Below are 19,832 nucleotides of genomic sequence, written 5' to 3'. Positions count from 1 at the left end.
ATCATTAGTGACTTTCACCAGAGCTGTTTCAGTGCTATGATGAGCTCTAAAGCCAGACTGAAACTCTTCAAAAAGTTCATTATGTTGTAAGTGATCGCAAACTTGTTTGGTATCTACTTTCTCAAGAATTTTAGATAAGAAAGGAAGATTGGATATAGGTCTATAATTGACCAAGTCATCTGGGTCAAGAGACGGTTTCTTAAGCAGAGGTTTAATTACAGCAACCTTAAAAGCCTTTGGTACATATCCCTGTAACTGAGATAGATTAATCACATCTAAAAGGGAGGAGGAGATCAAAGGGAATACCTCCTTAACTAACCTGGTTGGAACTGGATCTAACATACAAGTTAGATGAAGACAATTTTGCTAACTCTGAAAGTTCAATTGGATCAAAGCAGTCTAAGATTCTGTGGCTACCTAAAATGCTGCCTTGCCATCCAGAGATAAAACAATCATAGATAGGAGTGCTAATGATCTTACTTTTAATAAGATCAATAATATTTATACAGAATCCCATAAAATAATTACTTACTACAGGTGGAATGGGTGGTTCAACAGAGCTATGGCTCTAGGTGAGTTTGGCAACTGTATTAAACAGAAATCTAAATTATATAAGGTCATACAGCTGTCTAAACAAGAGAATACAGAATACATAAAGAGGAAGTGGGGAAAAGGAAATTAAGGTTAAAATCTCACAAGAGGGAGGGGAGGAAATCTGTCAATTGCAGTGGATCTCGACCAGATCAAACACATGGCGGGAGTTCTTCTGGAAAAACATCGTACGATTTTTTGTTACACCCATTCAGAGACGATATCAAAACAACGGGGACGCCTGCTGGAGAATCTGTGGGTCTGAAGGAGCTAACCACTTTCATATCTTTTGGGACTGTCAGGTAATAAAAGCATATTGGGAAGAGTTCCACAAACATATTGAAAAAATATTCAATGTAAGTATTCCATTAAAATGTGAAACATTGTACCTGGGCAATCTACAATTGGACACATGAACTAACAAAGACAAAAAACTGCTGGCTACACTACTGGCCATCACAAGGAAATGGATGAAACCAGACCCACCCACTATTGATGGATTGAAATTGTTTACCAGATTTATGTGATGGAAAGGATCTGTTTTTCCCCTCCAATTAGAAAAAGAAAAATTTTATAAGATTTGGTCCAAATGGACTGAGTATGTGAAACCAATTAGATCCGACTTCATTTGATTGTTCTTCTGAAATATGTCTTGCCCTCTTATGTCTTTGTGGTTTTTATTACTCGAGGTGGTGCAATCCCCATTATTGTTTACTTCTGTTCATTTTTGTTATCTTTACAATTAAGTTAGTGATATTCTGTAAAAAATACCAGAAAGGCAACATGGACAAAATCACTTGGACTTTCTGCTTATATCCCGTTATAATCTTAAATGGATGAAGCTGTGATTACTGATGTGATGGAAATCTGTCTTTCTAAATAAAAAAATAATCTAGAATTATTCTTATTCTCCTCTATTAATGAGGAGAAATATGTTGCTCTTGCTTTACAAAGGGTCCTTTTGTACAGCAGTAAATTATTTTGCTTCAGAGAGCACGGCTCTGCAAAAAACCAGAGCCAGCTTTCTGTTTTTAACATTTTTCATTTTCAAAGGAGCTGTGTTGAACTAGCAACCCCATCAACATAATCAACCTGTGAAGGGGAATAAACTAAGCTTTTGGACTCTGCAGCACTGCTCAGCGACAGAGGAGAGAGAGAGAGATTCTTTAAAATCCAGTGTCTCTGAAGCTTTAAATAATTTATAAATGTTACAAAAACCAGTTCCAGGATAAAATCATTTTGAGTGAAACAGAATAAACACCACAGAAGAAGACACCATTGGCTCTTCAACAGTGCCTAAATCTTTATTTTCATTAAGCTACATTTTTTCTCTCCAAATTAGACAGTTTTACGTCATGACACAAGAGTAACTTAAATTATCTAGAGCCAACATGTACGTTTGATTCCAGTCTCAATGGAAGAAAAAAAAACAACAAATAACCCAGAAAGTAAAAACAAAACAACCAAAAGAAGCCCTCTTTGCTGCGACCGCCATCCTGCTTGTGTTAAAAGTCTTGTGTCCGAACCCCGCCGCGGCGGGGGGGTCGGCGATTGTCCACAGCTGTTAGCTCAGGAAGGGTGTTAATGAGTTAGACCACAGTGAGCTGACCAACGAGTCCCAGTATCCAGTCCCACGTCGTGCGCTCGTCGTCACGTCTTTGATAAAGTCACATTTTCTGACGAGATATGCAGCCAGAGAGAAAAACCCAAAGAAAGAATGGCACCGTGAGAACAGGGAGGAGGAGGATGGGCTGATATGAGGCAAACATTAAGACCATCCAGGCTGAGGTCCAGAGTCTCATTCTCCTAACATGCACACGTTCAGAAGCCCAGGGATGCTCCTCCACCTGCAGTCGGAGGCGTCCTCAGCTCTCATCATGAGATGTTTCAGCTCAGTTAGGATACAGACAGCAGGCCGTATGCTTTTCACAGGAAATGTGCCACAGAACCAATAGATAAACAACTAATCAGTGATTCCAGTTAAGCACTGTATTGAATTATTTGTACATCAATCATGAAGACAAGTAAAAAAGAAAAAAAAAATTCAAAAAAGCACAAGAAGTTGCAAAGTTTTTCTCCGTCTCGCATAAAACAGGTGGGAAGATCTTTTCCTTTTTCAACATTTCATCTTAGACCCACTGCGGAGGCTTTAGGGGATCATTTGCCGCCTGCTGCACAAGCTGATGAGGTGGAAATGTGCTTTGGGATCAAGACGTGTCCCTGGAGCATTGCTGTTTGCGGCCCAGTATCTGGACGGGTCGGGATTAATTCAGTTTAACCCCGACTGTCAGACAAGCTTCTCTTTCACCAGCTTCAGATTTTCTGATCTTATGGGAAACTGCTGGCTTTCTGGGGAATGATCTTCAACTCATCAGGGTTCCCTGGTTTAATATCGGAAGTGAAAAAAATCCAGTTAAATCAAATTTAATCAACAGTATGTTTCAAATACAAACCAAATTTCTCTAATCTTCTTAACAGTAATTTAATTTCATCCCAAACGTCACCAAGAATAGCTTCAGAGAGATGATGTCAGGGATCTTTGAGAAATTTTAAACTCAATTTGATGCAGACTTTGACAATAAGATAAAGTTTATAATAAGCTTTTAGCACCTTAGCTGTCTTTTAAAACTAGATTCTCATCAGCTGCATTTTAGATTATTTCTGCATCTAAAATGTCTCCTTTCCAACAAGGATGGAAACTTTCAGCCATTTACAGTTTAAGTTTGAATTTTAGTGTTCAGATGCACATCATGTCATAATACTTTTTGTCCTTTTAAATTAAATCTAATCATCCTGACGTTGGAGACTTTAGTGGTTGCTGCTGATGTGTGGAGAATAAATATGTAGTGCTACTGCATTCAGACTTTAAACAAAAAAAAGCTCAAATCTGAAGCTAAATATTGAAAATCTGCAGTGAAAGAGAAGCTGGGCTGGTAAAGAGGACGCCGGTTGGGTTTTCTCCAAATTTTGCTGGCCGAGGATGAGGAGGAGTGGGGTCACAGGCTCACCTGAGGGCGAAGGCGGAGCCAAAAACAACGATGGAATGCCAGACAACAAAAACATATCATTTAAACAGAAATCAAACTCTGCAAACTAATCATTAAAAAATAAAAATCCAAAAGCACAACAACACTTGTTTTTTTTTTTTATATCCTACATCCAGCGACATTATAGTTAACAAGGATCAATATATTTTTTATAATCATTTTAAGGTACCTCTTATAGTTTTCTGAGTATTTACAACTGTACAAGCAAAGCACATACTTGAAAGTGCACATTTTTAATACAGTTTGGACTAGTTGCATTTACAAGGTTTATAACGTTCCCTCGCAACCCTCCCCCCCAAAAAAAGTACTAAGAAAAACAACCTGAAACTAAAACGAGGAAGCAAAACCTTAGTTTTCATCTTTCATACAATTTTTACAGAAAAAAAAAAGAAAAGTAAACGCTGCCAGATTTATTTTTTTCTCTCTAACATAAGACTTTAACACAAAATATTTTCTACGGTTTCGCTTCATTAAGCTCATCGGGGGGATTTTTATCAGTGAAAAGAAAAAAAAAATTGATGCTCTTCTTGTAGAAAAGTTAAGGCAAAGTTATTTTTCAAGTTTAAATAAAATTCAAGTTTTTCAAACACTGGATGGATTTTCTCTTTTTTTTTATACATTTTATGAGTACAGAGACTTTAACATGGCCCACCCCCAAAACTGTCTCATTAAAAAAAAAAAAAAACAGCACTGCTTTTATAAATATGTGGAAAAGTTTTCATCATTTTCCACCAAAGAAAAAAGAAAAATCAATCCATCCAAGTGCATCTCAGTCCTTCAAAACAAAAGACGAAATTAAGTTTTTTGTTTGTTTGTTTTTGAAGTCCAAATCAAAGCAGCATTAAAAAAAAAAAAAAAAAAAAAAAAAAAAAAAAGGTTTTCCCTTTTCGGAATGGGCGCCTGTTTTTCCTTAAATGGGGTTTTTGTTGCAGGAAGACTTGATCGGGATGTGGCGACGGGTGTTTTTCCAGACAGATATCAGAGCGAAGTGGTTTTTTTATTTTCAAACATCAACCTGAGCACACAACTGATGAGCAAGAAGGGAGCGTCACAACCCTCCAAAAAGGAAAAATCTAACTTTTCTCACAACTGTTTGAATTTTTAAAGATTTTTGCCAGAATGGCTGCTACAGTAAACAGATCTACCGAACAAATATCCCCCAAATTACCGCATTGAACGGTGGATTCTATACTACTTCATTCCCATGTTTAGCCATTAGTGACAGCTGCTATGGCTTCAGGTCGAGGTAATGTTGGGTCCTCGAAGTCTGTGCTTCAATCTGCTAATGAACTGGTGAAAAACGGGAGTAGAGAGGCGGGAATAATGCTGTGTGCTTACATCAATCTATTCAAATTCTTAGGAAAGGACTTTTCCCACTTAGAGCACAGACAAACCAGGAGAAACCTATCCAGGTCCCACAGCCGAACAACATCGAACTAGAAAACTAAATGTGACAAGAGTGTTTGAATTCAACTTTATCCAGGATAATTTTTTTCCATTTAACTTTCCTGATGGGTTTCCTGCCCAAAACCAACCTGCTTAAGACTCTTTAACATCCTAACAAACCAAAATTGGTTCATTCACCTTCATCTGCTCTACTTTCCTAAAACCATCACAGGTTTATTCCTGCTTCTCCACTTTCTAGATTCATTGATTACATGCGCAGTTCTCCAGGAGGAGAAATCCAGACAAACTCCTAAATCCAACAAATATCCAACAGAAGTTGACAAAAGCCACAAGAATATGCTGGAAAACAAACTTTCTCCTGTTCCCCTTGAGTCGTAGAGCAAAGGGAATCCACATCGAGCCTTGTTAACTGGGAGAAATGGTCAGAACCACAACCAGTGCACCACATTGAGTTTCCCCTGCCGGGTCAGCTGCTTTAGGGTCAGCAGATAATCCAACTAAGGGAAAACAGGGCATCCGGCTGCTAGCTAGTGTTAATCCCATCATGCATCGCAGTGTTTCCTGACAGCTCAGATAGAAACCAGCCAGATCCGATGATGGACTTTTAAACCCAGCATGCATCTCACTTCTGTTTCCAGTACATCTCTGCAGATCAGACTGATAAACTGTAACTGAAGCAGGCAAATACGTCCAGCCTCTTCCCAACAGATTCCTTCCCTTAGAAAGGTCTGAACTAGAGACAGGGTCGGGGAAAAGGAAAAACGCACAGAGAAGCGATTCTGTACAGGAAGAAGCAGCAAGGGTGACACCCAGTGGTAACTATCAGTAACAACAGTCAAAATCAGCAGATTCAGCTAAAGGGAAGAAACAACAAAGATATTAATGTTAGTGTAAATAGTGGAGAAAGTGACGTTAAGGATCAGATTATTGGCTGTTTGATGGAATAATGAGGAAAAACAGAGGCTCCTAATGAACATGTGGATTCGGCGCCACTCATGCCCCAAACAACTGGGTCCAAAATAAAAACCTGACAAGGTGGAGTCTTGTTCCCCATCATCTGCTGGGCTTCCTGCCCACAATGCCCTGCTTTCTCACACAGCAGACCCATTTTAATCCCAATCCTCAACGTTGAAGACTTCAGAGAAAAGAGGGAAAAAAACTGCAAATAAAAAAAGATCTGGAATTTTTTTTTCTTCAAAAATCAAATAAATAAACTAAAAGAAGAAAAAGAAGAGACAGTGCTGTACATGCACGGTAAAGTGCTTAATGTCTGCAAGCCCTGATCCAGAAAAGAAGGCGTCCTCTATGCTTGTTTGCCGACTGGTGATACTGGGATATAGGTTGAGTAGCCCTGACTTATTTTCTGTTTTTTAAACTCATATGTGGAGCGTAGTGGAGGAAGAGGAGGGGCCAGGAGCCACTTTACTGAGGGGACTTGGGTGGGGTGTGGTGGGCATCTTTGCTGGAGGTTTTTCCTGGGTGTGGGGGCGGGGAGGCCCACCGCCCGGCTGGCCTTCGGCCCTCCTTTAACGGTCTGCCCTGGGTGATGGAGGCAGGGCCGCCTTTGGAGGAGGGGTGGTAAGTCTCTCTAGCCTTGTGCTCCCCTGATGGGGTGGGGGTGTCAGTGCACTTTCTCTCCTCGCCTGCGGGGGCAGCGCAGCTTGGCTTTGCTTCCTTGGTGGGGGCAGAGTGCAGTGATGTCAGGTTCTCCTTCGCTCGCTGGCAGATCTCAGCGTAGGAGGGCTTCTTCTGCTCCTGTCAGGAGAAACCAGCAGCTGTGAACATTTTCTGCAAACATCTGAATCCAACATGCTGGGATGCTTTACAACAGAGTCACAGAAAAACAGTCTATAACCAGAGACATTTAGACATGGAGAATCCATAATCCATCAGAACCAACCGGTTCAAACCTTTCAAATCTCCCAGAATCGTTCTATTGTTATTATTTTAGATTCCTAGTCTTCATGCCCGGTCCGCTGACGGGAAACACAAGCTGTAGCAGCTGCGTGTTAACTAAGGAAATGACCAGTCAGCTACCTGCAACATTGGTGATGGGATTACATCATGGTCAACATGACAGATTACCACCTAGCTAATCTTTGACCTGCTGAAAGCCGTTGTAGGCCGGGCTCCCTGAGGGAATGGTTTTCTCCTCTTAATTCATAGAGCAGCTTCAGCAGGGAGAGGAGAGATTTTTTTATTAGGGATGCTCCAATCTGGAAATTTGCCTCCAAACCTGATTGCTGTAAGGAGCCGATCACAGCTGATACCAATCAATGTGCATCGCATGGACTGACAGTTCATTTTTTGAATTTAGGGGTAAATGCTTTAACTGTTATCTGGCAAAACTGAATCATAAAAATCACCAAGTTAGACAAAACATACAAAAACAATACAAAAAATTAACTTGCATAATGCAGCAAGTGTTTAGTCAAAAGGACGATTAAGAAAAAAAACCTGCTAACAGGTTTAAAGGTGCAGTAGGAGATCTTTTCTGACGCATTTTCTACCATGTGGCTTAAAGATCTCCCCACAAACTTCAAATAATTCTCTAATTTAGATTATTTGAATTATGTTTATATGATAAAACCCACCAACTGAATGATTAGTTATTAGATCCATTCATTCCTCTCTCCATGAAAGAGAAGAATCACTACTTTCACGTCATATTTAGTAGAGCTGAGGTTCAGTAAACAAAGCTGAAGATATAAATTCTGTCAGGATGCCTTCCTGCTGTGCTGCTGTTTCCTCCAGCTCAGACACTCAGCATAGTATCATAGTCAGAATCAGATTAATAAAATAGTCTTAAGTATCTGAAGCATCAGAAACTGTGACAATAAAATCAATAAGATTATAAGAGTTTATATGTTATGTGTTTATATACTGGTTGAGAGTTTAGTTTGTGACGGAGAAGCTCTGAGGTGAAGGAGATGAAATCAGAGTGAGGCTGCATACTGACCGTGGCAGCGCCGTTCACTTGCACCGATTTGCTGGAGGTGGACAGAGTACCGGGAACGCGCTCCACAGATGGCTGTGCCTCCTTGGGCTTCACCTCGGTAACCTCCCTGAAACACAGAAATGCCAACAGGAAACTGGTAAAGATGCGGATATCTTCTCCCCGGACATCAGAGCGGAGAGGTTGTATAATCTGGACTTCCCCCCTCGTCCGTATCTCCCTTACAGTGAGGCCGAGGGGTCGGGACTGTGCGGCATGCTGGGGGCTGTGGTCGCTGTGGTCGAGGCTGGGGGAGCGGTTGGGGTTGTGGGTGAGGGCTGGAAGCTTGGAGGCAGCGGGGAGGCGGAGGACCGGAGGGGCTCTTTGGGACCCGCTGGAGGGAGGGCGCTGCTGCTGGACTCTGCACTGACATGCTGTAGCAACGACAGAAAAACCAGTTAAAGGAACAGATCCTGAAAAATGAGACGCTGAAAGACCAAATGCTGAGTGTTTGAGTAATTTGGCTCAGTGCTCTGAATGTTTATGATGCTTCTCTGCTGATAAACCATTGACCTGAATAAATGGCTTCCTAGTTACTAGTAAGGAGGTGATCAGAGCTCCACATGTTCATGTTCAAACCCTCACCTTTCCAGACAACTTATAAAAAAATTACAACAATGGAAGGAATTTATTTTTATAAATGTTCAGACCTGGAAATTCCTACAATTAAATTCCACAATTTTCCAGGATCTCAAGGACTGCATTGCAGCACATTGACACATTTAAAACGTGCAGGACTTTGGTCCTTGACAACCTCAGCAAGAGATCAGTCCAGATGACAGATAAAAAAAAAATAAAACCTGAAGGTTGCAGTTTTTACCCGCTCTTTAGTGGTTCCAACAACCACACTGCTCGCCAGTCGGTTGTCGAATGCCTCGTCAGCCTTGAGCTGTCCGGCTGCTTCGGGAAGCGGGGGGAAGCTGGAGAGGCCAAGTTCGAAGCTTGGAGACGGAGGTTTGGGAGGAGGCGGTGGCGACTGAGGAGCGGCTCTCTGCACGGCGATAAACAGAGTCGGCTCAGAAAGAGGAAGAACGGAGAAGCAACAGCAGCATCAAACATGTGAGCCTCTGAGAATATGGAGAGGAGTGGAGCACTTACTGTAAACTTTTCATCCCTCTTTTTCCTAGAAGCAGAAAGATTTTTCCTTTAAGAAAGAGAACATCTGAATTTACAGACATCCCTACCAGCTAACCTCAGACCAACATCTGGAAGCTACCAAATAATGATTCTGTAACTGATCAAGTCTGTTATCAGCTCATAAATCATAAAGTCATGTTGTTTATCTTTACAAACTGTAGGTAAAAAAAAATGATTGAGATCCTATTCATTGCAGATTCAAACATTTCTCCATTCTGACCATTTCTAAATGTTGTCAGTTTAGGAGATGAATAAAACCATCTCCGTCCAACAAAAGCATTCAGAGGACAGATTTACCTTCCCCGGCCGACTCCCAGGGAATAATCTGGAATCAGAGGTTCGGTCGCGCGTCCTGTGCCCGCGACGTCTCTGCGAGGGAAGGCCGCTGTGGAGGGTAACCTGGTCCTGGGCTGAGAGGAGGGGAGCCGCGTCGGCGGGCTGCTGCGTACGCCGTTCAGCCTCTCAGAGGGGAAGTTGGGAAAGAGGCTGGGGCTATCCAGGAGCCCGGTGGTACGGTCTGCCGTGGGGATGGCCGGCCTCAGGTGGGGTTTACTGTGATTCCTGAGCGGAAAATTTAAACTTATCACTAATCTATATAACAGATTGACTGAGGCAGAGCAGCCAACGGTTAGAGACCAACCTGTTCCTGGGTGAGAAGTGTCTGACGGTAAGCGGTGATGATGCTGGTTTGAAGCTGTGTGACGTGGTGAACCCATTGATGAACTGGTTGTTGTGAAAGGGCGTGACCTGGGAAATTCATTCATTCATTAACTTCAAGAACCTGAAACACTCTGGAAGTGTTTTCATGTCAAGTTATCTCTGGGTTTAGGAAACTGAACACGAGCGGCAAATCTACACCATTTAACACTAGGACCCACAAAATTCTGATCTTTCTAGAACTCCCACTGGCCCTCAGTTTTAATGGGGGACATTTTTACCAATGGAACGCATGAGTAGTGATGATGTCATCAACTGAGATGCTTCTAGTGTGCGATATAAATGTAAACCTTAAAATATGTCTAAAATATATTTTTTAAAGGCTGCACTGTATGCTCTTATTATTTGTGGTCTAAAGAAAGAAATTGATTGATTATCCACGAATATTTACCGCACAGGACCTTTTTACATTTATGACAAACATAAAAGCGTTTTTTTTTTGTTCAGCGCTGAAGCACCTGGCGCTGCTTCCTTTGCCTCGCCAAAGCTGCTCTTCAGTGGCGAAGGGGCTGCTAACCTGCGGAGCACGTGTGGTTTCAACGGTTCAAGAATAAAATCTGTTCCTGGGACGATGATGTTCAACAGCTCCCGAACAAAACCAAAGCGTTTATAGCTGCTATGTCCAGGAGATCGTAAAGTACAGCCACAGGCAACCTTCGCGTTGGAGCTTTTACAGAATACTTTCTAATCATCCACGCCATCCACGCAATCCTATGCGATTATAACAAAACACGGGCTCTGGTTTGGCTTTTGGGCCGCTGAGTGTACAAGCTGAGGTGTAGGCGTTGCTATCCAAAACTTGAATACAAGTTTCACTATTGTCTGATGGGTCACTGATATGTCTGCGTTTTCCCGTGGGTGGCTGGTCATCCTCGGAATCGCTGTCAGAATCTGAGCCGCTTCCTACCCAGTCCCCCTCATCGGTTTCTCCCTCTCCGCCCGAATCGCTACCGTCAATATTTTGAAGCATTTCTAAAGCCTGTTTCGCTGTTAGGCTTCTTCTGAAAGCCGTTCCGTGTTAGCCAAAGAGCTCTAGGTAGAAAGTTGGTTGCTAAGCAATGGTACTGGACGCCAATTAACCGTGGGAAGAATTTACAATGCAACTAATAGAGCCGTCAAAATGACGGCTGTGGGAGATCGAGGTAAAATGAACCATATTTTTTATTTTTTTTTTACATTTGATTTTATTTTAAAAAAACTACGTGAAAATGAAGGAAATATAGAAACAGGAAAACTCAGTTAACATGAACAACATACGATTAATGGAAATTAAGTTATTTCCCTTTAAAATCTCAGAACTGTCAAAATGACGGCCTTGGGAGTTCTAGTGTTAAAACAACTAATACACCCTGCTTTTATATTTCCCCCTCCTCGCTTTAGCATCAGGCAGATATTAAGCTCTAATAGCAGGCATGGTGGGTATCAGCTGACATTAGAGAGACACTTTTAAAGATTGAAGAAAAAAGCTTTTTTTCTTTGCATTGTTTCCCACCCTGCTTGTCCCAACAGAACATCTTCTGTACTGCCAAGATTTTAATTAAATAGTTTAAACCTGCATGTCGTTCATCAGCCTTTCTTCTTCTGCGCTAATATTTCAGCCACTCTGAGTAGTGAAATGTGGGTTGTGTGTGTTGCGGTCCGTACCAGCCCTGGGTCGATGAAGCTGTGCGTGGACCAGGCCTGCGGCGTGATGAGGCTGTACAAAGGGAACTGCTGCTGCGGGCTGTAAACAGGTGGGATGTAGTAGGACGTGTAGCGCTGCTGGGCGTATGGGTTCACCTCTACTGGCCGGTAGCCGTTCTTTGGCATGAAAGTGTTGATAGCGATTGCCTTCGCCTTTATCCTCGCCTGAGGGAGGGTGGAGATTCATAGCTTTAGATCACAGCAAATGGAAACCATGGGGATGAACTCAGAGGAGATTTAGCTGGATCCATGAACCTTTTCAAGAGAACCATTTGTTACCAATAAAAAAAAAGAAAGTAATATACGGATTGAACTTTACGGATTGTATTCATTATACCTGAATATTAATCTAAAATGAATTTGACAGTTTATAAAAGATAAAGCATCTACATGCATGTTGATAAATTCAAACCAAGGTGATATTGCTACAAACATTCGAATCTGGGTTTAGATCAAATCTATCTGTGCCCAAACACCGAGCAGACAGTTCTTCTGCCACTCTGGTTATTAAATATAAATGTTTACTCATGTGCAAACATGCTGAATTAAAAGTTGATGAAGATTTAAACCAGATGTCAGCCCTTTAAATCAAAGTATTCATCAAAGTCACTCAGCAAGCTCCTATGTGTGAGCCAGAATAACCTGGATTATTAAACTCCACTGTTTAAGAGCTTGGAGATGAACAATCCATGACCTGCGCAGATCTGACACAGATGATGATAAACGAGTAATTATCTCTGATCCTTTTAAAAAGAAAACTAATCTTGTTTAAACACAGAAAGTCACACAGAAGTGACCGTGTCCAAATTACACAATCTAAACCATAAAATAATCAGAAATGAAACAGTCAGGCTGTAGGTGATAAACGCTTGTAGGCAGTAAATAATTCAGTTCGCTACCTTAATTGGCTTCCCTTGGAAGGTCTTCACTTCTTCACGAAGATACTGATATGCCTTTGGAGAACAAGAAAAATCCCATCGATAGAAAACATTAATCAGAGTCAGGAAGGCTTGTTGATCCAACTCAGCTCAGTCCGAAAGTTTAAAACCAGATTCCATATCAAAATGAACCATTTTTCACATTGAAATAAATAATAACATTAAGGTTAAAGGTATAGTGGAGGATTTTAGCAACCCTGTACCCGCTCCCAAGAAGGAACGTCTATTAAACACGTGCAAAAGCATACATGAGCCCATTTCTAGTCGGGGAAATGCGGGGACGCAATGATAACACGGTCGCTCATATGGATCTCATCTCACCCATATTTACATACAAAAAGTTTCCGCGCAAATAAGACTACTAGTACATTAAAAAAAAATGTATGACCTGCATGTATGTGTGTGTGCTGCAGTGGAAATTTGGACACATTTGGGTAAATAAGGATTTATGGCCACCTTTATAATTACTAACGATGCAAATTACAAAGTAAATAAACTCATCTTCCCCGGAAAGTTACAATATAGAGGTAGATTTCTCCAAATAGCATGCCAAACTTTACCTGTCGAGTAGAAACTTTGCAACCGCTGCATCAGTGGGAAGCCCGACCTGTGCTTTCAGTGTATGCCATCGTGTGAAAGAATCTCCAAAAAAACATCCTGGTCTTTTTTCTTTCTTCTGAGGTCTTTCTTTTCTTCTCAAACACTTCGTAAACACTTTTTCTTTTACGACCCTTGGCCATTTTCAAAGAGCCGCTGTGAGAAAGGCGAGCTTCAACAACTGGCTGAAACCACAGCTCACCACATAAAAGTGCGCATGCACAGAAAAAGGTGGCTAGCTGAGGACGAGCACGTAGCGCGGCCTTACGTAAACATATCACCAGAATGATTGACAATTGGGAGCAAAAGTTATTTAGATGATCCACCTGGAAAAAGAACATCCTCCACTATACCTTTAAGCACAGGATTGATTAATGGATGATGTGATGAACTGATGAAACAAATAATAGTTGGATAAATCGAATGGTTAATTTACTGAGGACTGAAAAAACTGAGGTAGAAGATTAAGGAACCCCTGACAGTACTGCTCACATTCAGATAAAACCAGCTTAAATAAGGGCTCTGATTAGGTCTTTATCATGTAAACAAAAAAATAAAAAAATATATTTCTCCACACTTCCACAAATATAAATTATATATATATATAAAAAAAAAACCTTGAAAACAAATCTCAGATATTATCACCTTTTCAGTCAATAACTACATAAATCAAGGTGCTGAGGAGATTCAGAAACAAACGGTTACCTGCTGAGCATCTGCTTCAGATTCAAAGGTAATGAACCAGTTGTCGTTGTAGGCAAATTCACAGTTGATAAACTTGGGTAAATTGTTCCCTTTGAAAAGGGCTTCCACCTCCTGGAAAACAACAAAATGAACATATATGGTTTAGGAGAACGAAAGCATGTCACAGAGACGCACAGATCAAGCATTATACCATAAAAAATAAAAACATTACAAACAATATCCGCATGGAAAACGTGACTTTTGGATGGAAATAAAAACGTTGAAAAAGCTTGAAGATACAATGTTTTTAGGGACAAATAAGTTCCAAGTCTAAAGTACATTAAAGTATTAAATTACGACAGGTTATTAAACCCTTGAAGAGCAGCTAAGATATGTTATTCTGGGCGAGTCCATCTAAGAACCGGACAGGTCCAGGATATGGACTCAGAAGTCTCCATACTCTGTGACTCAGTAAAGGCAACGCTGACCTCTATAGGTGTGCTCTCTGGAACCTCTCGGAGGATCACAATGCAGCGGTTCTGATTGGGTCGCACCTTCTCCCCCTTCTCATCCACCTGGACCAATGGCAAAGCTGCAGGATGACAAAATTAATTAATAGTTGTTGTTTTTTATATAATTCTGTCATGTTTTGGTCGAGCTGCATGGTTGCCCACTGATTAACAGTGTAGTACTTTCATTGAAGATGTTGGTTTAAATTAGACAATAATCCACTTGTTTCTGCTTTAAATTTAAAAGAATAAAACTAATAATTATTTTTGATTTATTATCTCTATGCATTATTAACTCCTTAACAGTGACAGCTCTCTAACATTTAACAGGAAAATAACTCATGATCAAATGTTAATGCATTAAGCTTTCCAGTAGTTAGCCTACAGCTTTCACTGTGCTTTTAATATCTTGACAGGATGCAGATCGATGAGCCATAAAATAAAAACAAGCCTTCAAGGCAGGTAGCTTTCATTTAGGCTGTAAATTGTTTAAATCAAATGTAGGCAGGTAAGACTGATGGTTGTGCTTTAATAATCTGCTTTGGGAAATCAGTCTGAGCCACTTCCTCCGGGGCTGCTGCCCCTGAATGACGTCACTCTGTTTGTTTTCAACTGGTGGTTAAACAGGTGAATGATGCGTGGCTGGGTGATAACAGGGCTTTACTCACATCGTAAAATGTCTACTATCAGCTCCACGTCAGTGCTCAGCTTCTTGACGTGGTCCAGGTTGGCCACCGTCACAATTGGCACGTACTGGTCGCTGTCCATCTGGGAGATGAGGTACATGTCACTGGCCAGGTTCTCCCTGACACATGAAGAGGAAGAACACCAGATTAGCAACAAAGCTACACAAAGCAGCTGATTTTAGCAGTCAGGCCAGAAGGAGAATACATGAATTAAAAGGTGAGTCCATTAGTTTTTAAAAACACTGCAAAAAATGGAAGTCACTTTTTTCTTAAAATAAGTGCATTTGTTCTTGAATTGAGGAGGTTAGTGAGACACTTTGCCAATGGAACAAGACAATTTACATTTAAAATAAGAAAAGGCAACTATCTTATTACAAATGCATATTATCTAATTATCTTATTTTAAGAGTAAAAATACGCATACCATTTGGGAAATCATCCATTTACCTACTAAAATTAAGGGTAAATACACTTGATTTAAGAAATTTTACTTATTTCTAGATCATTTTTGAAGTGCACTGTGCTGGTTCGATACTTGGCAGATTTTTTTTAATCAAGATGTTTCCTCAGAGGGGAGCAGAGACCAGCAGGCTTTCTCACTTTCAGTTTCACCTTAAATCATTGCCTAGAGTTAGATAATCAAGCAGACCACATCTGATTTCTATGAAATGCTCCAAAAAAAAAAACTACCCACTGTAGTGAACCTTTGATATTTACATAGTCTAATGAAATATAAGAAGAGAGGAAAACAAAACATGTAATTTCATGAGGCCTTGACTTAAAGCAGCAGCGTTGTGTCCGGCGCTGCAGAGGCGTCAAACCATGAAACAGGCCTTTCATTCAGCCCAAGCCTGACGCCCATAGAAACACAAAGACCAACAGACGCCCTGTCCGTTAAACAGAATCCAGGCTCCCACGGGGCAGACACACCCCTGAATTAATGATGGTGAAAGCAGCAAACAGGGTTTTCTGACAAATCGGTGATCTTGTTACATCACACTACCCAACAAAAGGAGAGGAGGAGCGCAGAGAAGGAACTGCTTAATTTAAATGTAATTTGATCCAAAAGTAAACCAGAGGAGGCATGCAAATGTTTTACTTCAGAAGGACATCTCTGACATATTGTGACATGTTTCATGTCCAGCAGTCAACGAGACGGGCAGTCCAGATGAAGTTGTGCTGGCATCTGATCAGGAAGCCTCCTGTGAGATTCCCTACTGAGGTTTCCAGGCATGCCCTGCAATGACCAGACCCTGGGAAGACCTAGAACTCACTACAGGGACGATATATATCCCATCTGGCCTGGAAGTGTCTTCAGATCCTCCCAAATGAGGTGAAGACTTTCCTCAAGTGGAAGCAATGTGGTATTGAGAGTGAGCGCTAGCAGCTAGCAGAGCATCTACCAATTAAAACATTGTCTAAAAATCCACTGAATCAGAAAGCATCTTAGACACATTACAACATTTCAGGGGGCTTAAGATCACTGTAATGTTCACCAAAAATTAAAGAAAGCATCTAACATCTGTGCAGCCATTTGGATCCTAAACTGACCACAGGTTCTCTGTCCCATCAACACCAGCTAGCATCTGGAGGGATGCATGCAGTGTTGGTTCATGTTCTGCATACCCAAAGAGGACCATCATGGTGAGATCGATAAAAAGAAACGATTCTACCAAGGCCTCAGGCGCCTTGGTGTTACTCCTGCTTTAGAGCCAGAAAGCCACAAGGTCCAACTTCTGGCAGGGATTCAGTTGAACCTGACAGCAGAGCATTGGGACAGCGAAATGCTGCGTCAGCATATCTGTTCATACTCAGCCCTCTGGTGAAGACTAGACCAGCTAACACTCACAGAATGTATGTATAAACTAAGGTTAACCAAAACTAATGAAATTCCAAACAGATATGGAAAAAGATTTTTTAAAATTAAAACTAAACTTAGCAAAACTTTTTACAAAATCAGAACTAACTGAAAGTTTAAGAGATGAAATGCTTATTTTTTCTTTGTGTCTTTAATATAAGGCTTAAATATGAGGTCTATATTCAAGGTGTTGCTCTAAGTAAGCCCAATTTACATGTGTGATACATTATTTGAAAGCTAACACCTTCTAGTTTCTGAATATATACATGAAAATTGGGTGACTAAAACACAGTGCAAGCTGCATCAAGCCCAAGATGGATCAGTTCAAACATGACTCAAAGTTGTTTTTGTATTCTCGAAAATAATTGCTATAATTGTGGCTCGCAATGTCCATAAAATGAACTAGGTGATTGAATTGAGGAGAATCTAAGCTTTCCAACGATGTCTAATATGCCTATATTGGTAAACAGTGTAATTTTCATGCATTCTCAGTTATTATTTGTAAAAGCTTTAAACCGGGTCGCCGGCGATCCGGTGGGTTTTGGAAATTAATTGAAAAAAAAAAAATAGAACTGAAAATCAGAAGTCGAAAATAACTTAATAAAAACCCCCGAAAACTTCTAAACTATTTAACTCATGTAAACTGACGTGCACTACCTCACCGTCATAGGCCCAACCAAAGACCACGTGGCCAAACCCCTCCAACCCCAGGGGAGATGCACATCAAACAAGATGAAAATAAACCCGTTTTTTTGGTGTGGTTTTTTTCAAACCCCTTAAATCCGATATATCACCAACATTCGCCAATATCAACGTCTATAAATCGTCCATCCTAACAATAACAGGACTGGGCAGTGTCCTTCAGAGCAGATCGCTGTTGACTGAAATGAGAGAAAACTTTTAAAGGAATAAACCACAGAACTATTTATGTCCATTAAATAATCTGCATGTTAGTAAGTTTCCTCTCTGGCTGGTCAGGTACAACTGTATTTTTTGCTTCAGCCTAAAGGCTTTACACATCTTACAGACCTGAGCCTGCACTGCCAAGATAAACGCCAGTGTTTATTTCCTCCATGCCGTTTTGTGTCAGTGGACTGTTTTCTCTCCATGTCGCCCTGTGTTCGTCTGTTAATCAGTCCAGGATGTACCTGCTCTTCTTCCAATGACCTTCGGCGATGCGCACCAACATCTTGAGACCTCTTAGATTATTTGTTTATTTTTAGGAAGACTCTTATTACCTCTGACTGCAAACTATAATTTACAACATTCACACTAATTATCCTGTCCTCCCTGAGATAAACAGTTTTGTAGAACCTTCTCTCATTATTCTTTAGTTTAGGATACAAACTGGTCATCCGGTTACTGATCAGAGATTTTCTGCTTTAAAATCAATTTTAATCTTAAAATAAATCACAGTAAATCCTAATTAATGCAAAACATTAGTGCTTGTGCTGTAGTCACTGATTCAAGAATGTGCCCAGAAAGATCATTTAGACGTTACTCATATGATTGGAAGTCTACAGATTTTTATTTCTTTATAAGGTTTCAATATTTCAAAGTTCGAACACTGATGTCAGACATATGATTTAGTATAAACTCTCAAATCTAAAGAGAATTTGCCACTTTCTGAACCAAGCGCGTGGAAGTAAACAGTCTGACAGAAACAGCAGAGAGCAGATTCATTGCTGTTCTCTGGGTTTCTGTCTGTGTTGACACGTGTGGCCGGCCGGCCAGCCGGCACATTTTTAGAGCTGCCAGCAGCTGTAGTCCCTGGAGGAAACAAACAGCTGATAACCTTACATCAGGCAGACGCTGCAGGCCGCTGAGGTTTAACTGACATGGATCAAACATTATGATAGCTTTTGTAAGAGAGTTTTTCTATTGGTAACACAAATCCACAGAGTTTAACAAGATGGGCAAAGAACAGACAGCATCCCTCCATCCAAAAATGGCTTCTATTGTTACCAGCCAGTTTGTGAATGTTTCTCTCATAACAAAGTGGTCGACAGCATCCAGGGATCAGAATTTCCGAATAGTGAAGAAAAACAAATATTTGTAGGAATAAACACTAACAGAAGTGTTAATTATCATACATGTTGGCTGATTAAAGGATGACTTCACACTACTGAGTCATCACAGGTTTGTTTTCAAACAACCATCTGTTTTTACTCAGTGCTCTCTGGAGGTAAACCCACTCATAAATATCTGACAAACACCGGCGAACCATCAGTCCATCTGTAGACCTTCTTCTGCAGCCTCCTGTTGCTCATCTGGGGGACTTTTAATGCTCCCTCTGAGCAGAGCAGACAGCTTTGTGTAAAATACAAAAGTTTCAATATGTCGTTTTTGTCCAGTAGAGCAGTTTGTTTTATACCCACGTCTGCTTTAAACCCCCTCAGGTACATCTGTAGTTATTAACCACCTGATTCTATGGGAGTCTAAAGACAGATCCAAGAGAATCATAGATCTCCTTACAGAAGGACATTAAAACCAGAATGTATCCCTTACAGACCTCAAGTAGGCCTATTTAAAGAGGGGGGGGGATAGATGGAGCTTTTCTCTAATTGACCAACTTGTCATTTTCCATCCATCCAAATTTATGTTGAGCCGCCCAGCAGAGGAAGCTTATATCAGCCATTTGTAATCTCTCTTATCTTCGCATTCTTTGTTAAATTTAAAACCGTAATAAGTGTTGGAAAGAGATCAGCGGCTCAACTGAAGGGTTCCCCACCTTCCTCACTACGACACACCAGCTCTGGATCACAATTTGGGCTGGGTAAAAAATCGATTTAATCGATTTTGAATCGATTCCTTTACATTTTGGCAAAATCGATTTCTAGGGAATGAGATCAATTAGTTTTAGTGACGTGCGTGACGTTCACATTCAAATGAGCAGGAAAAATGTACACAAGATGACTTCAAGCCAGACAGCTGCAAATATAGCCAATAGGTTGACTGAAGACATTAACAAATGGGGGCTGAC

At 40.8% G+C, this 19,832-nt stretch overlaps 1 protein-coding gene across 1 annotated transcript in view; it reads right to left on the bottom strand.

Moving 5' to 3' along the window:
• Window positions 1–1,872: 1,872 nt before the first annotated feature.
• larp4b (La ribonucleoprotein domain family member 4B) overlaps window positions 1,873–19,832 on the bottom strand; it is a 49,744-nt gene continuing 31,784 nt past the window's right edge. The window contains exons 6-18 of the mRNA XM_015387110.1: window positions 14,974–15,110; window positions 14,285–14,388; window positions 13,818–13,928; window positions 12,477–12,530; window positions 11,539–11,742; window positions 9,818–9,924; window positions 9,475–9,738; window positions 9,139–9,163; window positions 8,861–9,031; window positions 8,227–8,414; window positions 8,005–8,110; window positions 6,371–6,800; window positions 1,873–4,348 (exon numbers count right to left, since the gene is read on the bottom strand). Coding sequence (XP_015242596.1) covers window positions 6,468–6,800; window positions 8,005–8,110; window positions 8,227–8,414; window positions 8,861–9,031; window positions 9,139–9,163; window positions 9,475–9,738; window positions 9,818–9,924; window positions 11,539–11,742; window positions 12,477–12,530; window positions 13,818–13,928; window positions 14,285–14,388; window positions 14,974–15,110 — 1,804 coding nt within the window. The 3' untranslated portion in view covers window positions 1,873–4,348; window positions 6,371–6,467. The remainder of the gene's footprint in view (window positions 4,349–6,370; window positions 6,801–8,004; window positions 8,111–8,226; window positions 8,415–8,860; window positions 9,032–9,138; window positions 9,164–9,474; window positions 9,739–9,817; window positions 9,925–11,538; window positions 11,743–12,476; window positions 12,531–13,817; window positions 13,929–14,284; window positions 14,389–14,973; window positions 15,111–19,832) is intronic.

This window comes from Cyprinodon variegatus, unplaced genomic scaffold (genome assembly GCF_000732505.1).
Source record: "Cyprinodon variegatus isolate N-32 unplaced genomic scaffold, C_variegatus-1.0 Scaffold17, whole genome shotgun sequence".
Classification (NCBI taxonomy): domain Eukaryota; kingdom Metazoa; phylum Chordata; class Actinopteri; order Cyprinodontiformes; family Cyprinodontidae; genus Cyprinodon; species Cyprinodon variegatus.
Note: the sequence above shows the minus strand (reverse complement) of the source record. Positions and strands in the feature narration are given on the sequence as shown.